The sequence below is a fragment of the Patagioenas fasciata genome, chromosome 3 (genome assembly GCF_037038585.1).
Source record: "Patagioenas fasciata isolate bPatFas1 chromosome 3, bPatFas1.hap1, whole genome shotgun sequence".
Lineage (NCBI taxonomy): Eukaryota > Metazoa > Chordata > Aves > Columbiformes > Columbidae > Patagioenas > Patagioenas fasciata.
In genome coordinates this window covers 58,047,631-58,070,150 of record NC_092522.1, presented here as the reverse complement: position 1 = coordinate 58,070,150, position 22,520 = coordinate 58,047,631, and the positions used below count along the sequence as shown (strand labels likewise).

The window sequence follows — 22,520 nt, the reverse complement described above, 5'->3', positions numbered from 1 at the left end:
CATCCGTTGGAAGGGAATAAATTCGATTTGCTGGTCTATGTTTTCAGTGTTGCCCCCAGTACCATAGGCTGCAGGCAAATACTGGGACTGCTAATCACTTTATAGCCCTCTAAATAATAACTGTGAGGTAAAAGGGGTTTTACTTGACTATGTAGAATAAGCACACACAGCCCTCAGTGAGCACCACGCTCAAGAGCTGAATGATCAGCCTCAACACCCCTGCTTTGCCGGAGAAGTTTGCTCCTGGGGAGTGTCTCCATTTTCCGCCATCCCCTTCAGGAAGGGCTCCTGGGTCCCCTACCCCGGCTGCCTCCCGCGTTGTCCCCGCCGCGGGGAAGGGGTGTCGGGGCGCAGTCGCACCGTATTTTCCCGTAGCCTCTGGGCTTGCGAGAACCAGGGGAACAGGGCACGATAGTTGGCTTGTTTGACCCCGAGGAGGTGAAGAGCTTCCAGCGCGGAGCTCTCCCTGCGCCCCCATGGTGCCCGACCTCCCCACAGCCCCGGGCCTGACGGCGGGCGGCAGGGCCCCGCTGTCTCCGCGCCAAACTCCTCCGCGCCGCCAGAGGGCGCTGAGCGCCGACGGGCCGTGCCGCCGTGGGAAGGCGGGTGGCGGCCATGGCTGTGCTGCTGGAGACCACGCTGGGCGACCTGGTGATTGATCTGTACACGGAGGAGCGGCCCCGCGGTAGGAGCGCGGCGGGACGGGGCTGGGGAAGCCGAGGTGGAAACCCTGAATAAAACGGCGGGAGGGCTGGTGGTCGCGTCCGCCCTCCGTGCCCGGATGGCGCCTGACCCGGTCAGGAAGTGCCGGGTTTTAACCACCCGGCCTTGGTCATGGCGGCCGCTGTAGCGCTGGGGTGGCGGGGACGCGCCGGTCGCTTCCCTGCGGCTCCGGGGGCTGCGAAGGTTCCCGAGGTTTCCCGCCGCTCGGGAAAGGGGCCGTTGGGCGGCCCCGAGCGCTGTCCGGCGGCGCCCCCGCCCCTGGGAGCGGGCCCGGCCTTTCGCTCGGGTGTCGCAGCTCGAGGCTTCGCTGCCGGCGCGGCCTCCTCGGGAAGCGGTGTCAGTCAGGGCAGCTTCTCCCAGCCGTGCTCGGCGTGTCATGTCGGGTCTCAGTCCCGGGATTAGATCCCAGTGGGTGCCAGGGTCTCCTTGGCCGTCAGCAGTCCCCGCGGGCGGGTCGTAGATATGTGTTTGAGGGACTTACAAACGTCACGTGCTGTTGAGAAGTTTTTTGTTTTTATTTTTTTCTATTATGTGTTTATTATACGTGTAATGCATGATTATTCAGAAAACTGAGACAATGTAATATATTTTAAATGGAAAGGCAACTGTGATATTGTTTCTTAGGTGTTTGGAAGAATATTGTGGAGAAAAAAATGCACATTTCTGTGTAGGTAGCTATAGCTAGGGCTCTCTGCATCACTAGAGGTAGGCTTGAGGGAGTCAGGTGTTACCTGTGTTACCTCTCCTTAGAGCATTTCTCACAGCCTTTATAGGTTGTATGCTGATATATCTTAACACAGTCTGCTCTGAAAACACTTGTCCACAGGTTGAATATATGTTATGTTTGTACTTATTATATCTGGGATTTTAATTAGTAAATGTTGATATAATTTCTTACAGCTTGTCTGAATTTTCTGAAGCTCTGCAAAGTCAAGTACTACAACTATTGTCTGATTCATAATGTCCAGGTGAGTATTCTCAGGTTTTTTTTTTTTTTTTTTTTCTGGTTTACGTTCACGAAGAAAGCAATATCTTATGTATTCTGCTTTGTGACAGAGGGATTTTATTATCCAAACCGGTGACCCCATGGGAACTGGCCGTGGAGGGGAATCAATATTTTGGTAAGTAAAACTTTTGTGTTAGTTAATCGACAGAGAAGTTGTGTAGGAGAATAGGGGTTCCAGTTAGATTGTCTTCAGCTCTCTTGGGGTAAAATTGCTGGAGGAAGATAAGAATGTTGATATGTAAGCCTCTCTGGTTGTCATATCTAAATGTTTTTTTAATTTCTACTCTGCCTTTGGCCATTCATATTTTTTATGGACAGTATTCTATCTCTGACCTGAGAAGTGAAGTTGCAGCTAACAAGTTGTACATAAATTTCAGTTTATTTAAAAGTTAGCTAATAACTGGTTTTCTAGGAGAAGAATAATAACTAAGTGCTTTGTAGAAGACAAAATCATTAGCAGTTTGTTACTATTTTTATTTCTGTAAGAAAATTTATTTAACTGAGCAGGGGGGGAATAGAGAGGCTATACTTGACTTCCTCTGTCTGTAAGAAAATAATCTTATTGCTCTGAAGATTAGAGTTCATTTTAGTCACGTTGAATGTGTATAAGGAAATAATTTCTTCCTTGTTTAAGATGTTTTCAGTCGTCATGCACATAAAAATTGAAGAAATCATTCAGAGAGCTAGGATAGAAGTTAGCAAAGTGCATATGTTCTATATGATGCCCTTGAAATTGTTACTAAAAGTAGAATTAAAATTGCAGAGCAGAACTAAACCTGGAGTGCTGCAGAACACAGTATAGAGAGATCGAGCAGTTTGAGCAGAGGCAGAATTGCTAGACCAGTATTGACTTTTGTAAGTCTGGTCTGTCAGAGCCTCTTAAATACAGAACCTTAAAAACCTGGATTACATGGATCACCACTCTGGTGATCCTGGAAGCAGTGTAATTGTGCTAAGCAGATGCAAGTCTAGATAGATAAACTTGCCAGTCTGAGCTCTCTCTGCATGTGGGATATTCTGCTCTTTTGTAAGGACTGGTCTTCTGAGGCTCTTTGGTGTGTCAGATAGGGAGGTATAGTGTGCTGAGACAGTGGCCAATGCTGTTGCACTACTAGCACAGTTTATCTGTGACAGTTTGTCTTTTCTATGTCTTCATTACAGCTGATGTCCGTGAAATGGGAATTTCTATTTTTGCTACCCAGGAGGCTGGTGCGGGCAAAGTTTAATTTGAATCCTCTCTTCATAGAGGCTTACACAACTGCTCAGCAAAATGTTACTACATTTGGGAAAATGTGTGTATTGACCATGCCTCTGTCAGTTATGGAGTGAGACAAAAGGAGTGATGTCAGGATTAGGCTTGGAAAATTAAAAATAATGTAACAATTTGCTGTACCCTGTATATCTCAAATTACTATATGCAGTCCTGTCTATGAGATGAAGTAAGTCTACGCATAGATTTAGTGGCTTTTCATATATCTTGGAGGAGAAAGTTGTCACATAAATTATTGTTTTTATTGTGTGAATCAACTTCTTTTTATGGAACCTATTTATCAAAACATGCATTTGGTTCATGCCTTAGAAAAATGTTATATGCTACATTTGAAAACATAAATACCACCTCCCACACCCGCCCCCCCCCCCCCCCCCCCCCAAATAAAAAACCACTATGAAATGCCTCAAAGAAAAAAATCTGTTGTTGCCTGTAATATAAAGTGAATTATGTAAGTGTATGGGTCCATAAAAATGTGCATGGATGCAATGTCAATTCTGCTTTTATTTGAATGCCAATGTAAAATTCTTTAAGATGTTTTATTTACTGTTTCACAGCATTCATTTATCTCACTTTTAAAAATTCCTTTGCCTTGTAACATATTTGTTATATATATTTTCAGTCAACTGTACGGTGATCAAGCTAGATTTTTTGAGGCAGAAAAAGTACCAAGAATTAAGCACAAGAAAAAGGGAACCGTGTCAATGGTGAACAATGGCAACGATCAGCATGGATCACAGGTCAGCATAAAGTGTTGGAAAGCCTTGGTACACGTCTAAGTAACTAAATGAAAATTCCTTGAATTTACAAAAAGACGTAACAATGACAGCATAATCTCAATAGCATCATCTTGTAATATGGTTAAAAGGCATGTAAAAAAACAGCCATAGATAAGAATAGCATTTTGCATAGTGTCGCAGGTGCCACTGGGTATATGATTACAGACAAGAAAGATGAAAATGCTCAGATTCAAATCTTGTCATAGATTAATTTTATAAATTTTATTTGTTTGAATTCAGACCTCTTTTTTTTCTTTGTTTATTTATTTCTGTTAATACCTAGATGTGACTTTGATAATTTATAGAATGGTAGTTAAATGGAAGTGAAAAGTAAGGAAATTGGATTTTAAAATAATCTTAAAACTTTCTGGTTACAACTTCATGTTAGTTTCAAAACTGAAATCATAACACAGTTTCCTCTGTATGGCTATGTAAAAGTGTGCACTAATAATACAATGTAAGTTCACTGTTTTATCCCAGTGCTGTTATAAAAGAATTTTTGAAAGTGGTGGTGTTCCCTGCTGTTCCCTGTTGCCATGCACAAAGTTTTTGCTGTAGGTATATTTAAAGTTCTAATCTTATAGAATGATGTTATTTCTAAATTATTGTTTTAGATGCATTGTCACTTTTATATATTAAAATGCCTCATTTGTAATATCCATGTTTTGATTTTAGAAAGAGGGTTTTTTTAATACTGGAAGAGCGATATAAACTAAGATTTTATTCTGGCTAGAGTTTGTAATGTATGGAGTAAATTTGCTGCTTCCTTGCATTCTATGTATAAATTTGTTTGTTTGGGTGGGGGGTTTAGGAAGAAGTGATGATGCTTATACTTACATTTGAGAATACAGCCTTTTAGCATATACACAGGCGTATGGGAATTAATGCAGTTCCCAGGAACATTGTTGCAGCTTCTTCCTTGGAAAGAAAAATTCTAGTGAGGAATTATGTGGAGTTGGCTTACAGATATAATGTAATTTAGTGTAATCTATACCAAATACTAACCAGTCTTAACTGTGTTGCAGAGGAGTGAGATGTTACCAGTCAGATTGTAAAGGGTGGATATAATGGTTGTATTTTGTTATTTGTGCATGTCTGCTTCTTCCTCCTTTATTCATTACCAAGTGTCCTTGGTCTTTAATTTGTTACCAAGTGTTCAGTTGGTATCAATTTTGGTAGCTTCAGTTCTGTCCTAAAGCAAATCACCTGTTTTGTGTTAAGATGCATTTCAGTGCCGGGTCAAGCTGATCTAACTCAATGGTACTGTGTTCTAGTTCTCTCGGGTGCTACTGCATCCTGAGTTTTGGGAGAGAAGGGTTTGTGAGGGAAGGGAAGGTAGAACTATGGAAGCTTATGCCAGAATTATTAAAATGCACCTGCTGAGTGCAGTTTGAACAGGGGATTTGAGCTCAGCTCACTGCTGCCGGGAAGGATACTCTTAAACTTTCTGTCCTGGCCCTGCCTGCCTCAACCTTTGCTGATGTTGCTCAACAAACCCACCTGGCAGATAACTTGTCGGCTCTTCCTTGGCCAGTCTTGTTTTCTGCCAGATTACTGAGTCAAACCAGTTCACAGAAAGGTCCAGTGAACCAGTGGTGCAAGGGAGACTTGTGTGAGAGCCTCTCTTCCTTGGGTAGAGGCTGCGAGCTGTTGGTTGGCTCACCGTGTTCTCAGGGCTCGTTGAAAAAGACTTTCTCCCACAGAAGTTAGAAAGAATTGTTTTTTTTTTTTTTCCCACTGATTTCACTGAGAGTTGTGCTTCTGCTAAGGTAGAACTCAAGCCCTAAATTTTTCTGTTTACTGTTACTAGAGTTGCATATTCTTTTTTTAGTTTCTTATTACTACAGGGGAAAACCTGGATTACCTTGATGGTGTGCATACAGTATTTGGAGAAGTGACAGAAGGCATGGATGTATTGAAGACAATTAATGAAACCTTTGTAGATAAGGATTTTATCCCGTATCAAGATATCAGGTGTGACTGCTTTTAACTTCCTTTTTTGAGGAATGCATTATAAACAATCAAATTATTCTTTTTTAGAAACAAGATTAGCATAGTGATGTCAGGTGACCTGTACATGGTATCTTAAATACTCTCCTATTCCACTGTTACTGCGAAAATAAATAGCTACTCAAATAAATAATTGTGTAAGAAAATGTGCAGCTCTGTTGCCTTTATGCAAGCATCAGTGCTAGTATTTACAAGCATACGGTATGTTTGGCTGTTGGGGATGTAACTGAGAATCAGCAGGGCTGGTTTCCTGTTACTTGGGTAAAGAGTTTTATTTGCATGTGACTGCTGATCTTGATTTTGTTTTCTGTAAGGATAAATCATACAGTAATTTTAGATGATCCATTTGAAGATCCACCTGGCTTGTCTGTTCCCGATCGCTCACCAGAACCTACCAAGGAACAGCTAGATGTGAGTGCTTACAATAGCTTTTTTGGGGAAAAGTTGGAAGAAATAATTGAATAAATTTATCCCTATTAGTGGCCAGTACAAACTTGATCAAAATAAGAATTTTGTCTTTTAAGACTTGTCTGTCAAATCAGAGTGCACTATATTTAGTACAGGAGGAGAAGAGATGCTGCTGTACCACACCAGTTTGAATTCCAGTATATGAGGTGCTTGTCTGTTATTGGGGACTCTTGCTGTGTTTACTCAAATACAGCTGCTTAATCTGTCAATAAAAGAATTTTGAAAGTCCTAGTTTAGATTTGAAAGTCCTAGTTTAGATTTTTAATTACAGTGTAGATAAGCAGAACATTCAGAGTATTCACCTTTGGCAGTACTATTTTTTTGTATACTCTGGTGGAAGACAAAAATATAACTAATATTTATTAATATTAAAAGTGTCTATTGCTGTTTCCCTTTTAAATGTGGAATAGTCTGTGCTTCAGTGAAAGTAATCTTGGTTATTCTTTGAGTTACATCTGCAAGCATGCATACTGTTGTGGTGTATTTGTTCAAACAGAAGATAAAAATGTAATGGTAATTATTCATAACATAGCATGCAGTTATGGAAGTTGCTATGTGAGATGATTTCCGTGTGTGGAAACAGTTGTTTCAAGCAATGAATAAATTTGCTCCAAGAAATATTTGTTATTTTTAAGCTTAATAGATGTAATTGCAAGATTGGAATTAGGCTTGTTTGCACTGTGGTTAGTCTCTGACATACCTTCAGATATATTAAATGGTATAAGCAGTTTAATAGCTCACTGCCAATGTTGTGCAGATTTGAAAGCTTATCCTTAGTTTTCTTCCCCCCAACCTGTCTGAAGATACACCTTTTGGTGTAGAAATGTCTGTAAGTAGGGCAGCATTCTAGAGATGCTGATGAGGAGGAAAATTAAACCTCAAATCCTACCTAGATGTAGATGTATAAAAATAAAATTCTTGTTGTGATATACTGTATTTAATACTTGAGTCTTATTAGACAACCACAGGTATTGGCACTGTTCCTTATCTTCATTTCTGGTAGATTAGAAATTAGTTAATGTTTGTGGTGAGATGTTGAGTTTAAGATGGGAGTATAAAAAAACTCAGACTGTCTAGCTGAATATGGTTCAAATTGGGTCTGAAAGTTCATACATAGTTCATAGTGCCTGAAACACATGAGGATAACATCTTCTCTTTTTTAATCTAAGTGGGAAGAACAGAATTAAAGCCCAGTTCTGCAGAGATACAGTGCTTAAGCATTTTTCATGTCTTTGGGAGTGAGGGGGGAGGTAATCCAAGCAACATTTGGAAAGTGAGAAAGAATTTTGGCCATGGTTTGGTAATAAATAGCTTTTTCTTCCATTTTTCAGAGTGGCAGAATAGGAGCAGATGAAGAAATTGATGATATGAAAGGACGGACTGCAGATGAAATAGAAGAAGTTCAGGCAGAAAAAGAAGCAAAAACTCGTGCCATTCTCCTGGAAATGGTGAACATCTTTCTATATTTACCTTTTAGGTATTGTTCTTAGGTGTGTGCATGTTATATTAAGTCTAGGAGGATCTCTACTATTTATCTTGAAATTGCTTATCTGATGATGATGTCATGGCTCAGAATCTCTGCTATTAAATGTCTGTGGTAGAATGAAGGAGGCAGAGTATGAGCACTGGAGATGGTTTTTGAATAAAACCAATGATACTTCATTTTTAAAGCCAGGATTAAAAATGAACCAGTGGAGACTGTATCAAAACTTGCTGGAAATGCATCCACCTAAAAACCATATCATACACAGTATGCTGCTAAATATCTTTAATCCTGGAAAATGTTTAGCACATGGAGGAGAGAGTTGAGCTAATTTGAGATAATCTCTTCCCAGTACCTGTTTTGGCATGGAGATTGTGTTATTAATATATGTAGTGGATGTTTTCCATCTGTGGGATTAGTTGAATTTAACACTGCTTAACTTTATGTTCTTCTTTCTTAAATATAATGTTTGGTAACTGCTGACAATTGTAAACTCCGTATAGTCACAAAAATTGTGAAAAGGCTTTGAAGTCTTACGTTTTTTTAAAGAAAACAAGCAAAAAAGCTCAGACACTGTTGAACAACTACCAAATTCAAATTTATGGTGAATAGATGGCAGTAGAGGCTAATACCAAGGTCATTCCAGATGTGGCCACAGTGTTGCAGAAGATCTGCAGGTGTGGGCTCTTTTTTTGCAGCAGCTATTGACCTGTTTTCCAGATAAGGTTAGCTGAAAAAGGCAAGTGGAGTATGTAAGCCAGTGCAGTAATTTTCAGTGAGTATTGCTGAGTAGTATGCAATAGGGAGCTATGTTACATAAGATGAAGAGATGAAGAACTAAGTGTACTGCTAGTTGACACTGATTCAAAAAACCCCAACTATTAGTTCCATTGTTCTTCTGTCAAAACAGTAAATTTCTTGAGAGTGTCTTCTGCTTAAACTCTTTTTGTGTTCTTTTTTGTGGAACCTGCTCCTTACTTGTGTTATTTTCTTCCTTTCTGCTATCTGATGTGCATTACCTTCTTGTTACCATATTAATTAAAAGACAGAGATAAGTTGTTTAAAATATCACTAGTCTTTCGATCAGGTTTTAAAAATAAGTACTACCTTTCAATAAGAGGAGGTATGTGTATTTGCATTTTCCCTTGTAATTTAATTTGCTGTGTCCAAATGGGAATTTTGATCAAAGGTTGCAAACATGAAGGTTGTTTGTGCTGTAAACAACTCTTATTTATAAGTAAGCATGAATGCTTTCTCCCTTCTATCTGAACAAAGTTGTATAAGCAACTGCTCATCCTTATCAAGCTATCTTAAATTTAAGCTGTTGCCAGATGTCAAGAAAAGGCAAGTTTATCTTAGATGCAGACAGAGACTAGGGAATAGATCCAGTCCATTTTTATTTTTATTTTTATAACAGAGTGGCTCTAAAAGTACGCTTTCACCTTTTAGGACCCTGTGCTTGTTATGTTATGAACAGGGAAGGCAAGGTAGATATTTGTGACTTTCATGAAGTCCCAGTGGTGGAATTGCAAATAGATAATCATTTTTAGGTGCTATGGAAAATGCTTTTTTGTGACATTGAGTAGGAAAAACATTTAATAATTTTTGATTTTCTGATAGGAATGTGTCTGAGATAATTCAGAAGATCTGTTGCCAGTGTGCTTGTGGCAATAAAATGCATAGAGCTTTAGGCAAAAGGGATGACAGTATCTTTTCGTATGCCACAGGTGGGAGACTTACCAGATGCAGATATCAAGCCACCAGAAAATGTACTGTTTGTTTGTAAACTGAATCCTGTGACCACAGATGAAGACTTGGAGATAATATTTTCACGATTTGGTCCCATTAAAAGGTAATTATTGGAAAATAGAAAAGAAAACCTTTGTTGAAACTGAACTTGGTTCCCGCCGATCTGTTCAGATTTGGCTGCTAAGTAGTAGTCTGGCGTCTCTAGAGGTTTATCCTGTGCCTGCATGTATTCGGATGGAGATCACAACAATGGCGATACAAATTCAGATCTAGCTGGATGAGTCTTCTGTCCCAGCAGTGGTTTTACGTGAAAGCCTGGGGAAGCGTAGGAGTAGGGAAAGCATATGATACTCTCTCCAGCCTCCCATCCTCTCCCTCCTTTCAGCAGTTTTTATCTCAGATGCTACATGAGCTTGGATATAGTTTCTGGGTTTTTCTTTTCCATGGGAATATGCACGGTTTGGGGATAAAGCAATAAACCTTTCTGGCATCGAATATATTCCTTGTTAAGGTGTTCCCTGTGCCTGCTGCCTTTTTCAGTTATGAACGTGACTCCTGGTAGTTTCAGTTGGTTCCTCTTGGTACTGGTATTAAAAAACATGACAGGCAGTGAAATCTATTGGGAAACCTGGTCCTACACCTCTCTATCCTATACCCCTGAGTCATTTTTTTTTCTGGCTAAGAGTACCAGTATACATACTCTATGCTTTCTAGAGGATTTTTCCTTACCTTGTTTTCCTTTTCTCAACCTTTTCCTGTTCTTTTGTTTTCATCTTGAGAGGACCAGAGCAGCACAGGGTATTAAAGAAATTACAGATTTAGAGTGGCATAGTGGCTCTCAACTCCTTTTCTACTTAATATTGAAGGTTTTTTTCTTTGTGTGTGTGTTTTGGGTTTTTTTGGTGTAGTGTGTTTTGTTTTGTTTTTTTTTACTGTGCACAATTAGCATTCTTCCCCGTGCTCATCTTGCTGCATTTATCTATGTTGAATGTCATTTACTATCTTGTTGTTCAGATGGTCTCCTAAGAACTTTTCTGCAATTTTTTCCATCTTTATTTTTGCAGCCTTTAACAGCTTAGTATCAACAGCAGACTCTGCTGATGACCTCTTTATGTTCTCAGTGAGAAACGAGTGTTTACTCTTACCTGGTCTTTCACATGTTTGTCAATGCAAAGATGTTTCTTATGCCGTTGCTGCTTAGTTTCCCCAAAAGCCTTTGATGCAGGAGTTTATTAGAATTTCCAGAGGGATTTTGAAAAACTGCATCAAGTAGAATATCATCACACATAAGCATATTGACTCTTTCAGAGGACTTAGCTGATTTATTCAGATGGTTGTGAATAGGTCCTATTTATTCAAATGCACGCTGACTCTATTGTGCGTTGAGTTGCTACCAGCTTGTGTAGTATGGGCATATGGGCCGGCAGGCTCCCAGCTCCTTCACTAGACTGTGTGAGCGAAATCGGCATTGTGTTTGCCACTCTTACAGCTCCAGAATGATTTCTGGATATCCTAGGGCTTTCTTTTTTTTTTTTTTTTTTTACCTCTGTCAGTTTGTTCAGTACCTCTTCTGCAGTGCTTCCACTTTCAGATAGATTCTCTGAATAATCCACAAAGAAAGGTTTGGGCACAAGGCTCTTACCTTCTTTCTCATTGATGGCTACTGCAAAGAATTTATATAGCTTCTCTGCATAGCCTTGTTTTCTCTCTCTCTTTTTTTTTTTTTTCCTTCCTTTTCTGGCTTGGTCATCTTTTGGATCATGTTCCCTAATCCTGATTTGTCACTTCTTCAGTACACAAGGGGGAAGTCTCACCTTAATACTACATTTCCTGCCCTTGTTACCTGTCTGACCTCCTTCAACATCCTGTAGTCAGAATTCTTATGTCATAGAAGAGTTTGAGAATACTGATGTATTATTGTATTGTTCCCATTTTGCATCTACTGATTCAATACTTAGGCTCCTTATTTTTGCCCAGTGAACTGTCTGATAAGAAGACAGTTGCTAAAGAGGTGGTTGTTAAGAAGATAAAGTTTTTCACATGGTGTCAGTTTAAACTTTCTTTAAAATGACTGAGAAAACAGAATGTGATATCTCTTGCCTTGCTTTAGTGAAATGCAAAAAAACAATAGCAAATAGTGTTGGAAAACAGATTTTAATTTCATTAATCAGAAATTAATCTCTTGTTATACACTTTGTATTAACCGCTTGCAAATTAAGTGTAATTCAAGTAGCGCTATGTGCATTTTTTTCTGTGCAGACACCTTCACATCAGTAGAGGTCTCAGAATCAAGTGTTATACCTTCAAGGTGTTTTTGTTGTGGTGGGGATTGTTTTGTTTGTTTGGTTTTTTTGGGTTTTTTTAGCTGTTATTCTCCCTTTTAAGCAGTGCTTCCCTATCCTATGTTTTTTGCTCCAGCAGCATTGACATTTTGATTTCATATAAATTTTTCAGCTGTGAAGTGATTAGAGACTGGAAGACTGGTGAATCTCTTTGTTATGCTTTCATTGAGTTTGAAAAGGTATGTTATTTTGGTAGACTGTATATAGAGTCTGCTTGTAAATGTTCAATTTTGGCCTACTTCCATTAAGGAAAAACAGTGAAATCTTCAAGTGTGGGGTAGCTAACATTGTTCTCTTACTGACTGAGTTATAAAAATTGTAGGTCCTAATTGAGACAAACATTTAAATCTTTCTCTGTTCAACCCAACAACACAGATACATTTTTCTTAGTTTGTCTTGAAACCAGTAGGAGGAGAAATGGATGCCATTTTTTCCCAGAGCACTTTAGGACTTTGAAGAGTTAAAGAAGGGAGTGCTAAGAGAAAAAAAAGGCATACTGCATGAGAGAGGGGAGGGAGTCTGAAAGAAGATAGATAGTGTCCTATATTGGGCTTGTAAATGATGCTTGCTTTAGCAATGTGGTGCTCTTACTGTGAGATTGATAGTAAAAGTTCTCTTGATGGTGCATAGTTTCTTGTTTGCTAATTTCTCTAGTCTGTGAGGAAGACTGGAAAACACTTTTCTTTAACCTAGTTATGTACTTAAAATGGAGACTTATTAGCTGTCCTTTTTTCCCTTGTTTTTCTGGATGTTTTACATGTGCCAAACGTAGCTGGATTGTCAAATTTCTAAAATAGTGAAATTAACTGAAGAAATGGAATTTGAAGTGTTTGGACAAAGCATAACTTTATTTTGAAATGGCACAATGCAAGAACTGTGCTTTATGCAATTTTAGAAAAAAAATGTATGCCATTAAGCAGCTGAATTTGTGTTTGAGCTCTTCAGTGAATATTTCTATGAAATAATCATTACTCAAAATTTTCTGGAAACATTAATATCAGGAGGAAGACTGTGAGAAAGCCTACTTCAAAATGGACAATGTGCTGATAGATGACAGACGTATACATGTGGATTTTAGCCAGTCTGTTGCAAAGATTAAGTGGAGAGGAAAAGGTAGGTTCACTTGTGATTCGTTGGCCCTCATAATTTAGTAAGTCTTAACTTCTAGACTTTAAGTATTATATAAAGAGAAGCAATTGTTATGAGTTTAAATCCTCTCATCTTCAGGGATATAAATTTTCCTGGTACTGTAATAAATAGAGCAACATAGTTGCTAGCTCTTCACTTGTTTCACATGAAAGAGTAGAACAGTTTACTACTACTGTTGTGTTAATGTTACATTGCCATGGATTGCCTTTTTATCAGATGTATTTTTACCAATAGATTATTTATTCCTCTCAAGTTCTAAAAGAGGTGGTTTTTTTATATTACTTATTAGCAAAATAATATCCACTACATTGTTACTTTCTAGTTTCTTTATTTACTCTGTGACATTTGGTTGTATACAAGAATAAGTCCGTATTCAGGCCAGGGATTTCCCCTCTTCACCTCCTGTGGGTCAGGCATATTGCATAGCAGGCTGTATTTTGTAAAACCCAATTCCAGATGTTCGAGGATGTTTGGGGAGGTAAAAGATGGTGGGAGGGGTGGATACAGTGGTTATTTAGTTGTTGAGGATGTGAGGAAAACACTGGAACTGGAGAGGTGACTGTTCATTGCAGTGGTGATGTCCTTGTGTGTCTTTGCCTAAAAATGTAGTCAGCACTCAACTGTTTGCACTGAGCCCTAGTTGTGGACACTGAGGTACTAGAACTTGTCCTGCACAGCGCTGAGATGACTTTGTAATCTATACCATGCTCTGCAGTTCATCCTGTTCTAAGTGACTACATGGAAGACTTCTGTTTATCTGGATAATTTAAGTCTAACTTGTGCTAAATTTTGGAAAGCTAACTGTATTGTCATCTTGTTGTAGTTACATGGTACTTAAAAATGTCCTTCCATCTTCAGTAACCACTTCTGACCCAGCCAGTTAATATTGCCATTCTAAGTATGACCATGAGATGGCAGCACATTGCTGCAGAATAGTTTATTAATCTGTGAGCTGGAACTGTCAAGTGAATAGTTAGAAAATTAAATTTGTCATGCCCCCTTTAATCAAGACATGCCAATCTTTTTTGATAGTTTTCCATTTGAATTCCAAAGCTGTAGCTGGCTCAGGTTTCTTTTTGCGCAGCCCAGAATAAAAAGTCATTTAATAATGAGAATAGTCTGTAGACATTCATGGTAACAGAATTGTAAGTAGTGTGCTATAGAACCTGTAATCACAGTTGGACTAGTTGCTAAGTCCTGCTTGGTGATGCTGTTCATACATTGTCTCCACTGGACATGAGTGAGGAGAAAACCGTATGTTGGTTAACGGCATTTGCAAGCAAGAGAAGGACAGAAAATCACAACTTGTCCTGCTCTCTTCTACTCTTACCCAGATGTTAGTGTTGTTTCTGGAACTGTATCCTGCTATGAATCTCTCTATGGTTACAAAGAGCCCTTAAATTCATAAGCAGAGCTTAGTCATAGGTGTGGATCTTGTTTGTTTGTTTTCAGTTGAGTGAATTGAATATATTTTTCTGTGGACAGGTGGGCAGTATACCAAGGACGATTTCAAAGACTATGAAAAGGAACGTGACAAATCTTCAAAACTTGCTCTGAAAGAGAAGGTAAAACCAAAGCAGGAGTATCCTTTTCTGTTCAAAGGATTTTTTTCCTCTAAGTACAGTTTATGAAAACAGCTTGGAAAAGACTTCTTAAAGTTTACCAAGTGGGTGTTTCGCTGCTGCTTCATACAACCATTTGTTGTTTGAGATGGAGTTAAGTATTTTGCATGTTTCATTTGATGACTTCGATGAACTTAGTCAAATCAGAATGTGCTGTTTCACTTCCCGTGTTGTGTGCAAGTAAATAATGTTTCCAGCCCAGAGCCCTGGAATGACATGTGGCATAACAGAGTTGTAAGTAGTTTCACAAGGGATCTGTTGCATCCAAAATGAGACCATATTAGTAAGTAAATCATGCTCTATGATTGTACTTTGCCTGTGGTGAGCATGAGAAGACCACAGCTTGTTCAACTGTCCACAGGCAGAAAAGAGAATTGGGACCTGGCTGTACTGTTTAACAGGACAGAATTCATTTAGTTTAGCACATGGAGTTTTTTCAATGTGTATGATCCTGTTCTAACTGAAATATATACTAAGTCTTGGTAAACCCTGGTCTGATAAACATGGGTCTGTTTCTTGTTTGCTTTCTGAGCTTTTATGTTCTGCTATTTATTAAGTAACAGGTCTGTCCTTAACCAACACTATTAGTACCAAGTATGACCTTGTGCTGGATGAGGATATAGAAGAGTCTCAAACGAGTCAGTCACACTTGGCTAAAAAACAGAAGAAGAAAAAGCACTACCACTCTGAAGATGAAGAGGATGACAAGAGGACCAAAAAATCTAAGGTACTAGCCTCTTTGTGCATTAACTTGATACCTGTTTATTGTTCTAATAAGAGAAGCCAGGAAAAAGAAGTCTGATATTGGACTGAGGATATGGTGTGCAAAGTCCCATGAAATATAGCAGTTGTAAATGTACAGAAGGCAGATGTTAGTATCTGATTATGAAAGAGGCTTTCCAAATCTTTGTGGACTTTTGAAGCTTGGCACGTCTGAATGGCTTTTTGCCAAAACATCCTGAAGAGGCAATGTAGCCTGTCATAAAGTAGGAGATCTTCAGCACTTTGAACCTGTTGTTCACATATCCCCACTCATAAACCAGTAGTTAATCATATTTCATGAATGCAAACTATTTCTCATTTTCTTGCCAGGTGAGCATGTGTTGGCTTTTTCCCCTATGGAATCAGACACACAGTCTTTTTGCATTATCTTTTTTTAGTTTTCCTTAACTGTTTTGGAAGCCTTTTTGTAAAATCTGTATGCAGGTTTGCTTGCATCTGTATTGTGCAAGCATACGGTGCTGTAAGACTTGGACTGTGGAGGAGATCATCAGAAAGCAGTAGCTCTGTCGTTCCTTAGCTCCACTGCAACCTGTCAGGTCAGCGTTCTCATGTTTCTTTGAACTTGGAATAGTCAAGTGCTGATGTTTCATGGAAGCGCTGTCTGAAATGATAAAGTGGAGGATTAACCAACATTGAAGTGTGAGCATTAGGGAGAACTGAGCTAAGCTGAAAAAAAAAACCCACAACCCAAACCACAATATTTATAGTAAATAAAGCCATTTTCCTGGCATGAGTTTTGTGTGCCGCTTTAAGTTCTGTGTACAGAGTGTGTACATGATTTGGTTGTTCCATTGCATTGCTCCTTGCTGTGATACTAAAAAAAACTTTTCTCATTAACATTAGCCATTATTTTTTTTTTAGTGCCACCAGTAAGTCCTATTGCTCATTTGTGGTACAAGTCTTTTTGTCACTCTTTGTATCCTAATTCAGTTGGGATCCTTTGGGTGGAGGGAAGGGGCCTGTGCAAATAATGGAAGTCTTTATTGGAGCACCTACATACAAGAGGACTGAATAAATGTTGGTTTAGACTTCCCCTTATCTTTTTGACTCATTGACACTGTCACTTTAACATTCTTGAAACAGATATTTCTGGAAGTAGTCTTTGTTCTTGATGGTTCAGAAATTATACGTGTGAAACTGTCTGGTTTTGCATTGTCAGCAGAGAACATTTTAAAATCCTTGAGATGTCTCAACCCCTGCAGGTCATACAAGTGCTGGCAGCAATAGACTGTTAACCTCTGTATAATTGTTACAAGTGCACTGCAAGACACATTAGCAGTGGATTTCATAGCACAAAAACGCAAGCTTGTTACTATTTCCAGGGTCTGGAAATTAGTGGTTTCTAGTGCTTAACTCTGATGTCGTCTTTGTCTCTATATCTTTTTGTGATTTAGTCACCTGCTCCTATTGTGATTTGTTCCTGTAGTCTACTGCTGCTGTATTCTGGTATCATCTTCTTTGCCTCTACTTTTCTCTCTGCTGCTCACCTTTAGCTGTTTCAGTGTAAATAGCTTACCCTTCTTATGTCCAAAACCACAGGTGGAGGCTTAACGCTGCTGGCAAGCAACACAATTGCCCCTTGGAGCTGTGAAAATGAATTTATGTGAAGAATATTTCTCTGTGTCTGTATTTCAATATTCTTGTTAGTGTGTATTGTATAGTATGTACATACTGATGTATGTAGTCAGTCTGATTTAGAGATCCAATAAGTGTCTTGGGCATGGCCCTTTCCAAATGAAATCTGCAGGCAGCTTAGTTGACAAATCCCATTTAGCATATGCAAAATGAATGGGAGCATTTTTAATATAGACAAACAAAACATTTTCCCTTAACCTTATTTTGGAAATATTAGAATATATTTGAGGTAAGAACTTTAAAACAAAAGAACAGCAGACCTTCTTCAACTAGTTGGCCAAAGATTACAGTAGCCATGCTTCAGACATAAACTTCCACCCTGAGCCGCTAGTGTGGAACAGATTTTAATTAACAGAGAACAGAGTATTATAAGGGAAGTTCTGGCAACTGAAACTTCAGTTTGTGCTGCCAGCTCCAGCTATGACTAAAGGGGGTTTATTTTCTGAATAGTTTCCATGATGTTGACATGTTTGTCTGTTCTCTTGCTGGTTTTTCTTTAGTATATTTTGACTCATGCTTTTCTTAGTCTGACACCCCTTTCCTGAATCTTCAGCCTCTGTATTGTTGTTCTAAGAGCATATTTTTGAATGTTGTGCTGTTTGACTTAATTCCAGAGGGTAGAAAGGGTAGGGTTGTGGCTTCCTTTTAGCAGGTAACAGGATGTGGGTCTGGAGCAGGAGGCAGCTCTGCTGTGTGGGTTTGTGAATGTGATTTGGTAGAGTTTTTTTTAATACAGATCACGCTTCTGCTTGAGATCCGTATTATGTCTTTGTTCCCTTTCCAGTTTTCCCCGTTTTTTTTGGTTTCTTGGATTTTTTTTTTTTTTTTTGAAGATAACTGGATTAGTGGAGGAGTGTTACCTATCCAATTTCTGAGACATAGGGGCTTCCTGACTTCCAGGTTTCTGTAGTGTATGGTTTTGTCGAAGATATCGATTTTTCTGGGTTTAATTTCCTGCTCTTATTGCTTATTGGACACTGTTCTCTTTATATTCATGGTAAAGTTTAATCAAAATCTCCCTCCTGAAAAGACTGTCTCTATTTGTTTTCTCCTTTTAACCTGTCACTAATGTGCTTAATGTATGTAGAGGTGGCTTATTTGTTCTGCTTTTGTGGTCATGTTATTTCTAGATGATTTACCTGGAAGTGCAGTTTGTCAAGCCATGAACTTCCAGAGTCTTTCACCCTTTTTATATTTCTTTCCGCATGTGTGTTCACCAACACAGAATTGGGATGGTCGTCACTTATTCATTGACTGACAAGAGGCTGTGATTCTGGATTGAGAAATCTGCAGTTCAGCAATAGGAGAGCCTCTTTTTAAGGAGGAATCTTTTTCTTCTTCCAGTGGGAAAACAACATGTTTCTGACTTGGATAGGGCGTAGAAGATTTTATTTCAAAATACTGTAGTAATTGTGTTTAAAAAATTGAATTTTTTTCTGTGCCAAAGGTTTTTAAAAGTTAGTCTTATTTAAGGGAAACGTAACTGATTTTTTTGGGGCGGAACTAAGGTGCAGTTAATTCTAATTTAAATGACTACATATTTTTCTTTATACAGTGATCGTACTAGGTACTGTAACAACCTTTTTGTGGCACTTTCAGACTTGCCCTGTGCACCTATACTCTAAATGCTTCTGTGAAGGTCATTGTGCTTAGCTGGCTCCATGGTCATAGGACTTTTTTAATCCTTTCAGTAAGTTGCCCTGTTCTGTGTCATTCAGCATAGGCTAGCTATCTTCACTTTCCAGTCTTCACTAACCTGGGCCAGTAGCCTGTCTCCAGTGTTGGCTCGGTGGATTTGTCAGCTAGATGCTGTTCTGCTTTCCTCCTGTTTGTGCTGGAAGGAAACTTCAGCAACAAACCAGCTAGAAAGCAGCAGTGCACCAAGCCCACCATCCATGTTTCTGACGAGGACTTTTTGTTTTGTTCCTCTCTACTCCACCACTGTTTTTTCCATCTTCTGATGTTTACTCAGGTCCTTCCACAAAGGGGCTTGAAACCTGTCTTGTTCAAACAGATGGAGACTGGGGCTTTTGGGTACAAGAGTAGTATGGCTGTGCATCATTCTGAAGATGGACAAACTTCTTATGAATAGCTGGAGTCACCACTCCTTTTTGATGGAATCAGGTTTTAAAATCTGTACTGGAATAGAGGTTTGACAGTAAAGATGTGAAATTAGCATTTGGCTACCAGTGAGATTACTGTAACCAACAGTAGCAGAAATTTTTTGTTAAATATCAAATCTGTGATTATTGATGTGTGTATTGGTCCAGGAGTTGCTTATTTTAACTCCAGTATTTCAGCATTATCTATGTAATTCTAAAGGTGATGTTTCCTCTGGGAGTTTGCTTTGGGAACCGTCCTGATCACTGCCTTTCTGTAAAAAAAATTTTGCTTCGAGTAGAGTGTTTCTTCACCATTCTTTTAAATAAATTTGCTTATTTGTACATGCAGTTTTTATGGTTTTAGCCATACAATTGTGAATGCTACTCTCATAAGTACGTATTTTAAAAAATGAAAATTGTATCTGAAATGAAGAAATAAATACTGCATAATTTAATGCAGGCATTTTTCATAGTTTGTACTGATCTGTGTTTAATAGTGGTGTTACTAAAATCCTGTAAAATGGATAAACGAGTATCTGTCTACTAGAGCATACAATGATAATAAACTTGCAAGTGATCATGCCTTCAAAACACAAGTGCCAAACACCTTCTCAATAGCAAGTTGTATATGTATCTTTCTGCAGGATTATGAAGCTCCTTTTGTATTTTGTTTTACTGTATATCTTAGTTGAATAATAAGATCAAAAGAGTAGCAGTGCTTGAAAATGTTAGTTCACATGTTGTGTATTAAGAAAATCTATTTAGAGTTTTAGAGTTCAACTTTCTAAGTGATCTTTATCTTTTTACTTTTAAAATTGCCATGATGCTGTGGCCTGTACAGGTCTTGATATCTCCACATAATTGTTCTAGAATGTGCTGTGCCTCAATCTTGTTAGTGTGACATTTCACAATCTGTGTAATTAAGCCATCTTTCCTTCATTTACTAATGCAGTGTCTCAGTGTCTGTTGGGTGCAACAAGTGAAGTAGGTGTTCTACTGACGGAAATTCCTCCTTTGTTACATAAACCCCATTTGTCTTCAGAGCAAATCTGTTCTGTGTGCTGAGTCACTCAGCATTCTTGGTGATGATATGCAGAAAGCATGGGAAATTAAAAATTTCCTCATTTTTGGCTACCTGAACTTGCAGCATTTTTTTAAAGACTTTTGTGTGTGTGCTGAAACACCATTACCACTTGTAGTACATAGTGTTGGTCTCTCCTTTTTAGGCTATTTTAAATCAGGTAGGCTTGTACCTGTTGGAGTGCATTACGTCTGTGTATGAGTGTATCCTTGTGTGTTTTGCTTTATGGGTTGTACCCATCAGCCTGCAAATTGCAACTAATTTTTAATTACCTAATTGTCTGACTGACTCCCCAGGTTGCCTTTTCTTGTGGACTTCTAGCTTCAAGGAAGTGAAATAGTTTGTGTGCATGCGTGTGTAGTTTTGGTCTTTGTAACAGTGTTGTTCGTTTTTCCAAAGCCTAGGATTTAGGCCATTAAGGATTATTACAGGCAGGTCTTAAAAAGTGTTCTGCATCTTCGTAGCACTGGAATGCCTGTGGGGCTTGAACCAAAACCTATGATGGAAATACTTCCATTGCTTAGATAAGGAGTCAAAATCCAAATCTAGCTTGGAAGCTTGTGTGATGCTTATTGAAGAGTTTGATACTATCAAAGTTGAATCCCTGCTATAACTGTTTTTTGCTGAAGTTCCTTAGGAAACACAAGCAGTGGCATGCTTGGCAGCCATGCTTTTTTCCATAAATGCTGGCAAAAGCTGTGGACTTACCATCTTCATGTAGCTACAGTGGGGATTTTTTAATATGTTACCTTTTTCAAATCATGGATGTCAATCTATTTCAGGTAGTACCAGCCTTAGCTAAGAAACCAACCATGCTTGACTCTTTCCTAGTTTTCTCCATGTCTTTGTGTATTTTCACCTTTTGTCTGTAACTGCATATCTATCCAATTCCTCTGACAGGATTCTGATCGAAAACATGAAGGAGAACGCTGTAGAGAGAGGATGAAGAGCGAAAAGAAAGACAGGCATCGGAGTCGCAGCCGATCTCAAGAGAGAGACTACACATACAGCAAACAAAGAGACAAATACAAAGAAGACTTCCGAGTAAGAGACTGGGATAAAAAAGCACGCAGAAGCAGAAGTCCTAAGAAATCAAAAGACAAAGAGAGGTCCAAATACAGATGAAGGACAAAAAAAAAGAGAGAGGGGAACTAAAATATGTTAAAATCTGTTTTCTTCCAGCATTTCCAACATTCTGTCACATGGATATGCAGTTACTGGATAAAAACAGTTGCCTTCTGTTGGCACCTTGGCCTTACGATTCTACAGATGCCCAGTGTGTGACTGTTGGAGTAAGCCTTGATTCCAGAAAGATTGTTTCAATAAAGTATTACACATTAGTGAAATGATTTGAGTCTCTGTTGAGGAATATTGTCTAAAGCTTTTTGGAAATGTAAGCATGCACTAAAAAGTGAATTGCCCTTCTCTGCTGTGAAGAGATTTGCAGGACGTACCTCCTTTCTACTGGGAGGTTGTGTTTATCTTTCAGCACTTTCAGATGCTGTGGTACTGAGAAGACCTGGGGAGACAGAAACGTGCTGTGCACACTCCTTCCAGAAAGCGAGCAGATACCATTTGCATGTGAATACTCAAAACTCTCTTTCCTTCCTTCAAAATTAAGTCCTTCTGGTCAGTTTAGTCCTGCCAGCTATATTTGTTGGCACCATTGTGCAGCAGTGGTTGAAGGCACTGAAGTGCTGCTGTGCTGCCTGCAAGGGTGATGGGGGTGCTGCACCATAATCAGTAGCCCTTATTTGCTGACTTATTCACACAGATCACTTGGCATTGTGGCATTGCTGGCGGATGACCGAGATTCAGTTGATACTTGGCCCATCTGGCCTCTGTAGTGTCAGGGGGATTCAGCTGCTATTCATGTCATGCAGGTTCTGTTGGGTGGGTGAGAAAGAAGACAACAGTCACTAGTGGAATTAGGAGAATAACAGAATTTATGACTTGCATTGTACTTGCCAAAACTGAGGTGGGATTAATTTTCAGGTTTTGTGGCAGAAGTAGGTAATAACTCATCATCTATAGAGGAATGCAGGTGGCATTAGCAGGGCCTGGGTCCTAGTGAAAGTTGGCAGGCTGTTAAATGTCCACTTGTTCTGATAAACAAGACCTTGCCATTTAAACAGTGTTAGCCAGTATCATACATTCTAGGAACATGTGTGTCATTTTCTCTAAAGAAAGAGAGATCTCACATTGTTAGGAAGGGAAGGGAGATATGGGTAATAATATTTGTCTTTTCTTCCCTTCCATGAAATGTGACAGCTTGGAGGCATTCTGCTTTGATTAATAAATTTTTTTCTTTTGCGATT

General features: G+C 39.0%; 1 protein-coding gene across 2 annotated transcripts; it reads left to right on the top strand.

The window, feature by feature from the left end:
• The first annotated feature begins 565 nt into the window (after positions 1 to 565).
• On the top strand, positions 566 to 21,551 carry PPIL4 (peptidylprolyl isomerase like 4). Of its 2 annotated transcripts, none has more exons than XM_065835359.2 (13): positions 566 to 685; positions 1,624 to 1,691; positions 1,780 to 1,844; positions 3,622 to 3,739; positions 5,610 to 5,752; positions 6,103 to 6,199; positions 7,588 to 7,704; positions 9,467 to 9,591; positions 11,943 to 12,009; positions 12,832 to 12,943; positions 14,465 to 14,561; positions 15,190 to 15,328; positions 21,103 to 21,551. In XM_065835359.2, exons 1-13 carry the CDS (start codon positions 616 to 618, stop codon positions 21,325 to 21,327), a joined length of 1,443 nt encoding a protein of 480 aa, XP_065691431.1. In that variant the 5' UTR covers positions 566 to 615; the 3' UTR covers positions 21,328 to 21,551. The 2 variants fall into 2 exon arrangements, with proteins under 2 accessions (XP_065691431.1, XP_071662516.1); XM_071806415.1 differs by having other exon boundaries at positions 591 to 721.
• The last annotated feature ends 969 nt before the right edge of the window (positions 21,552 to 22,520 follow it).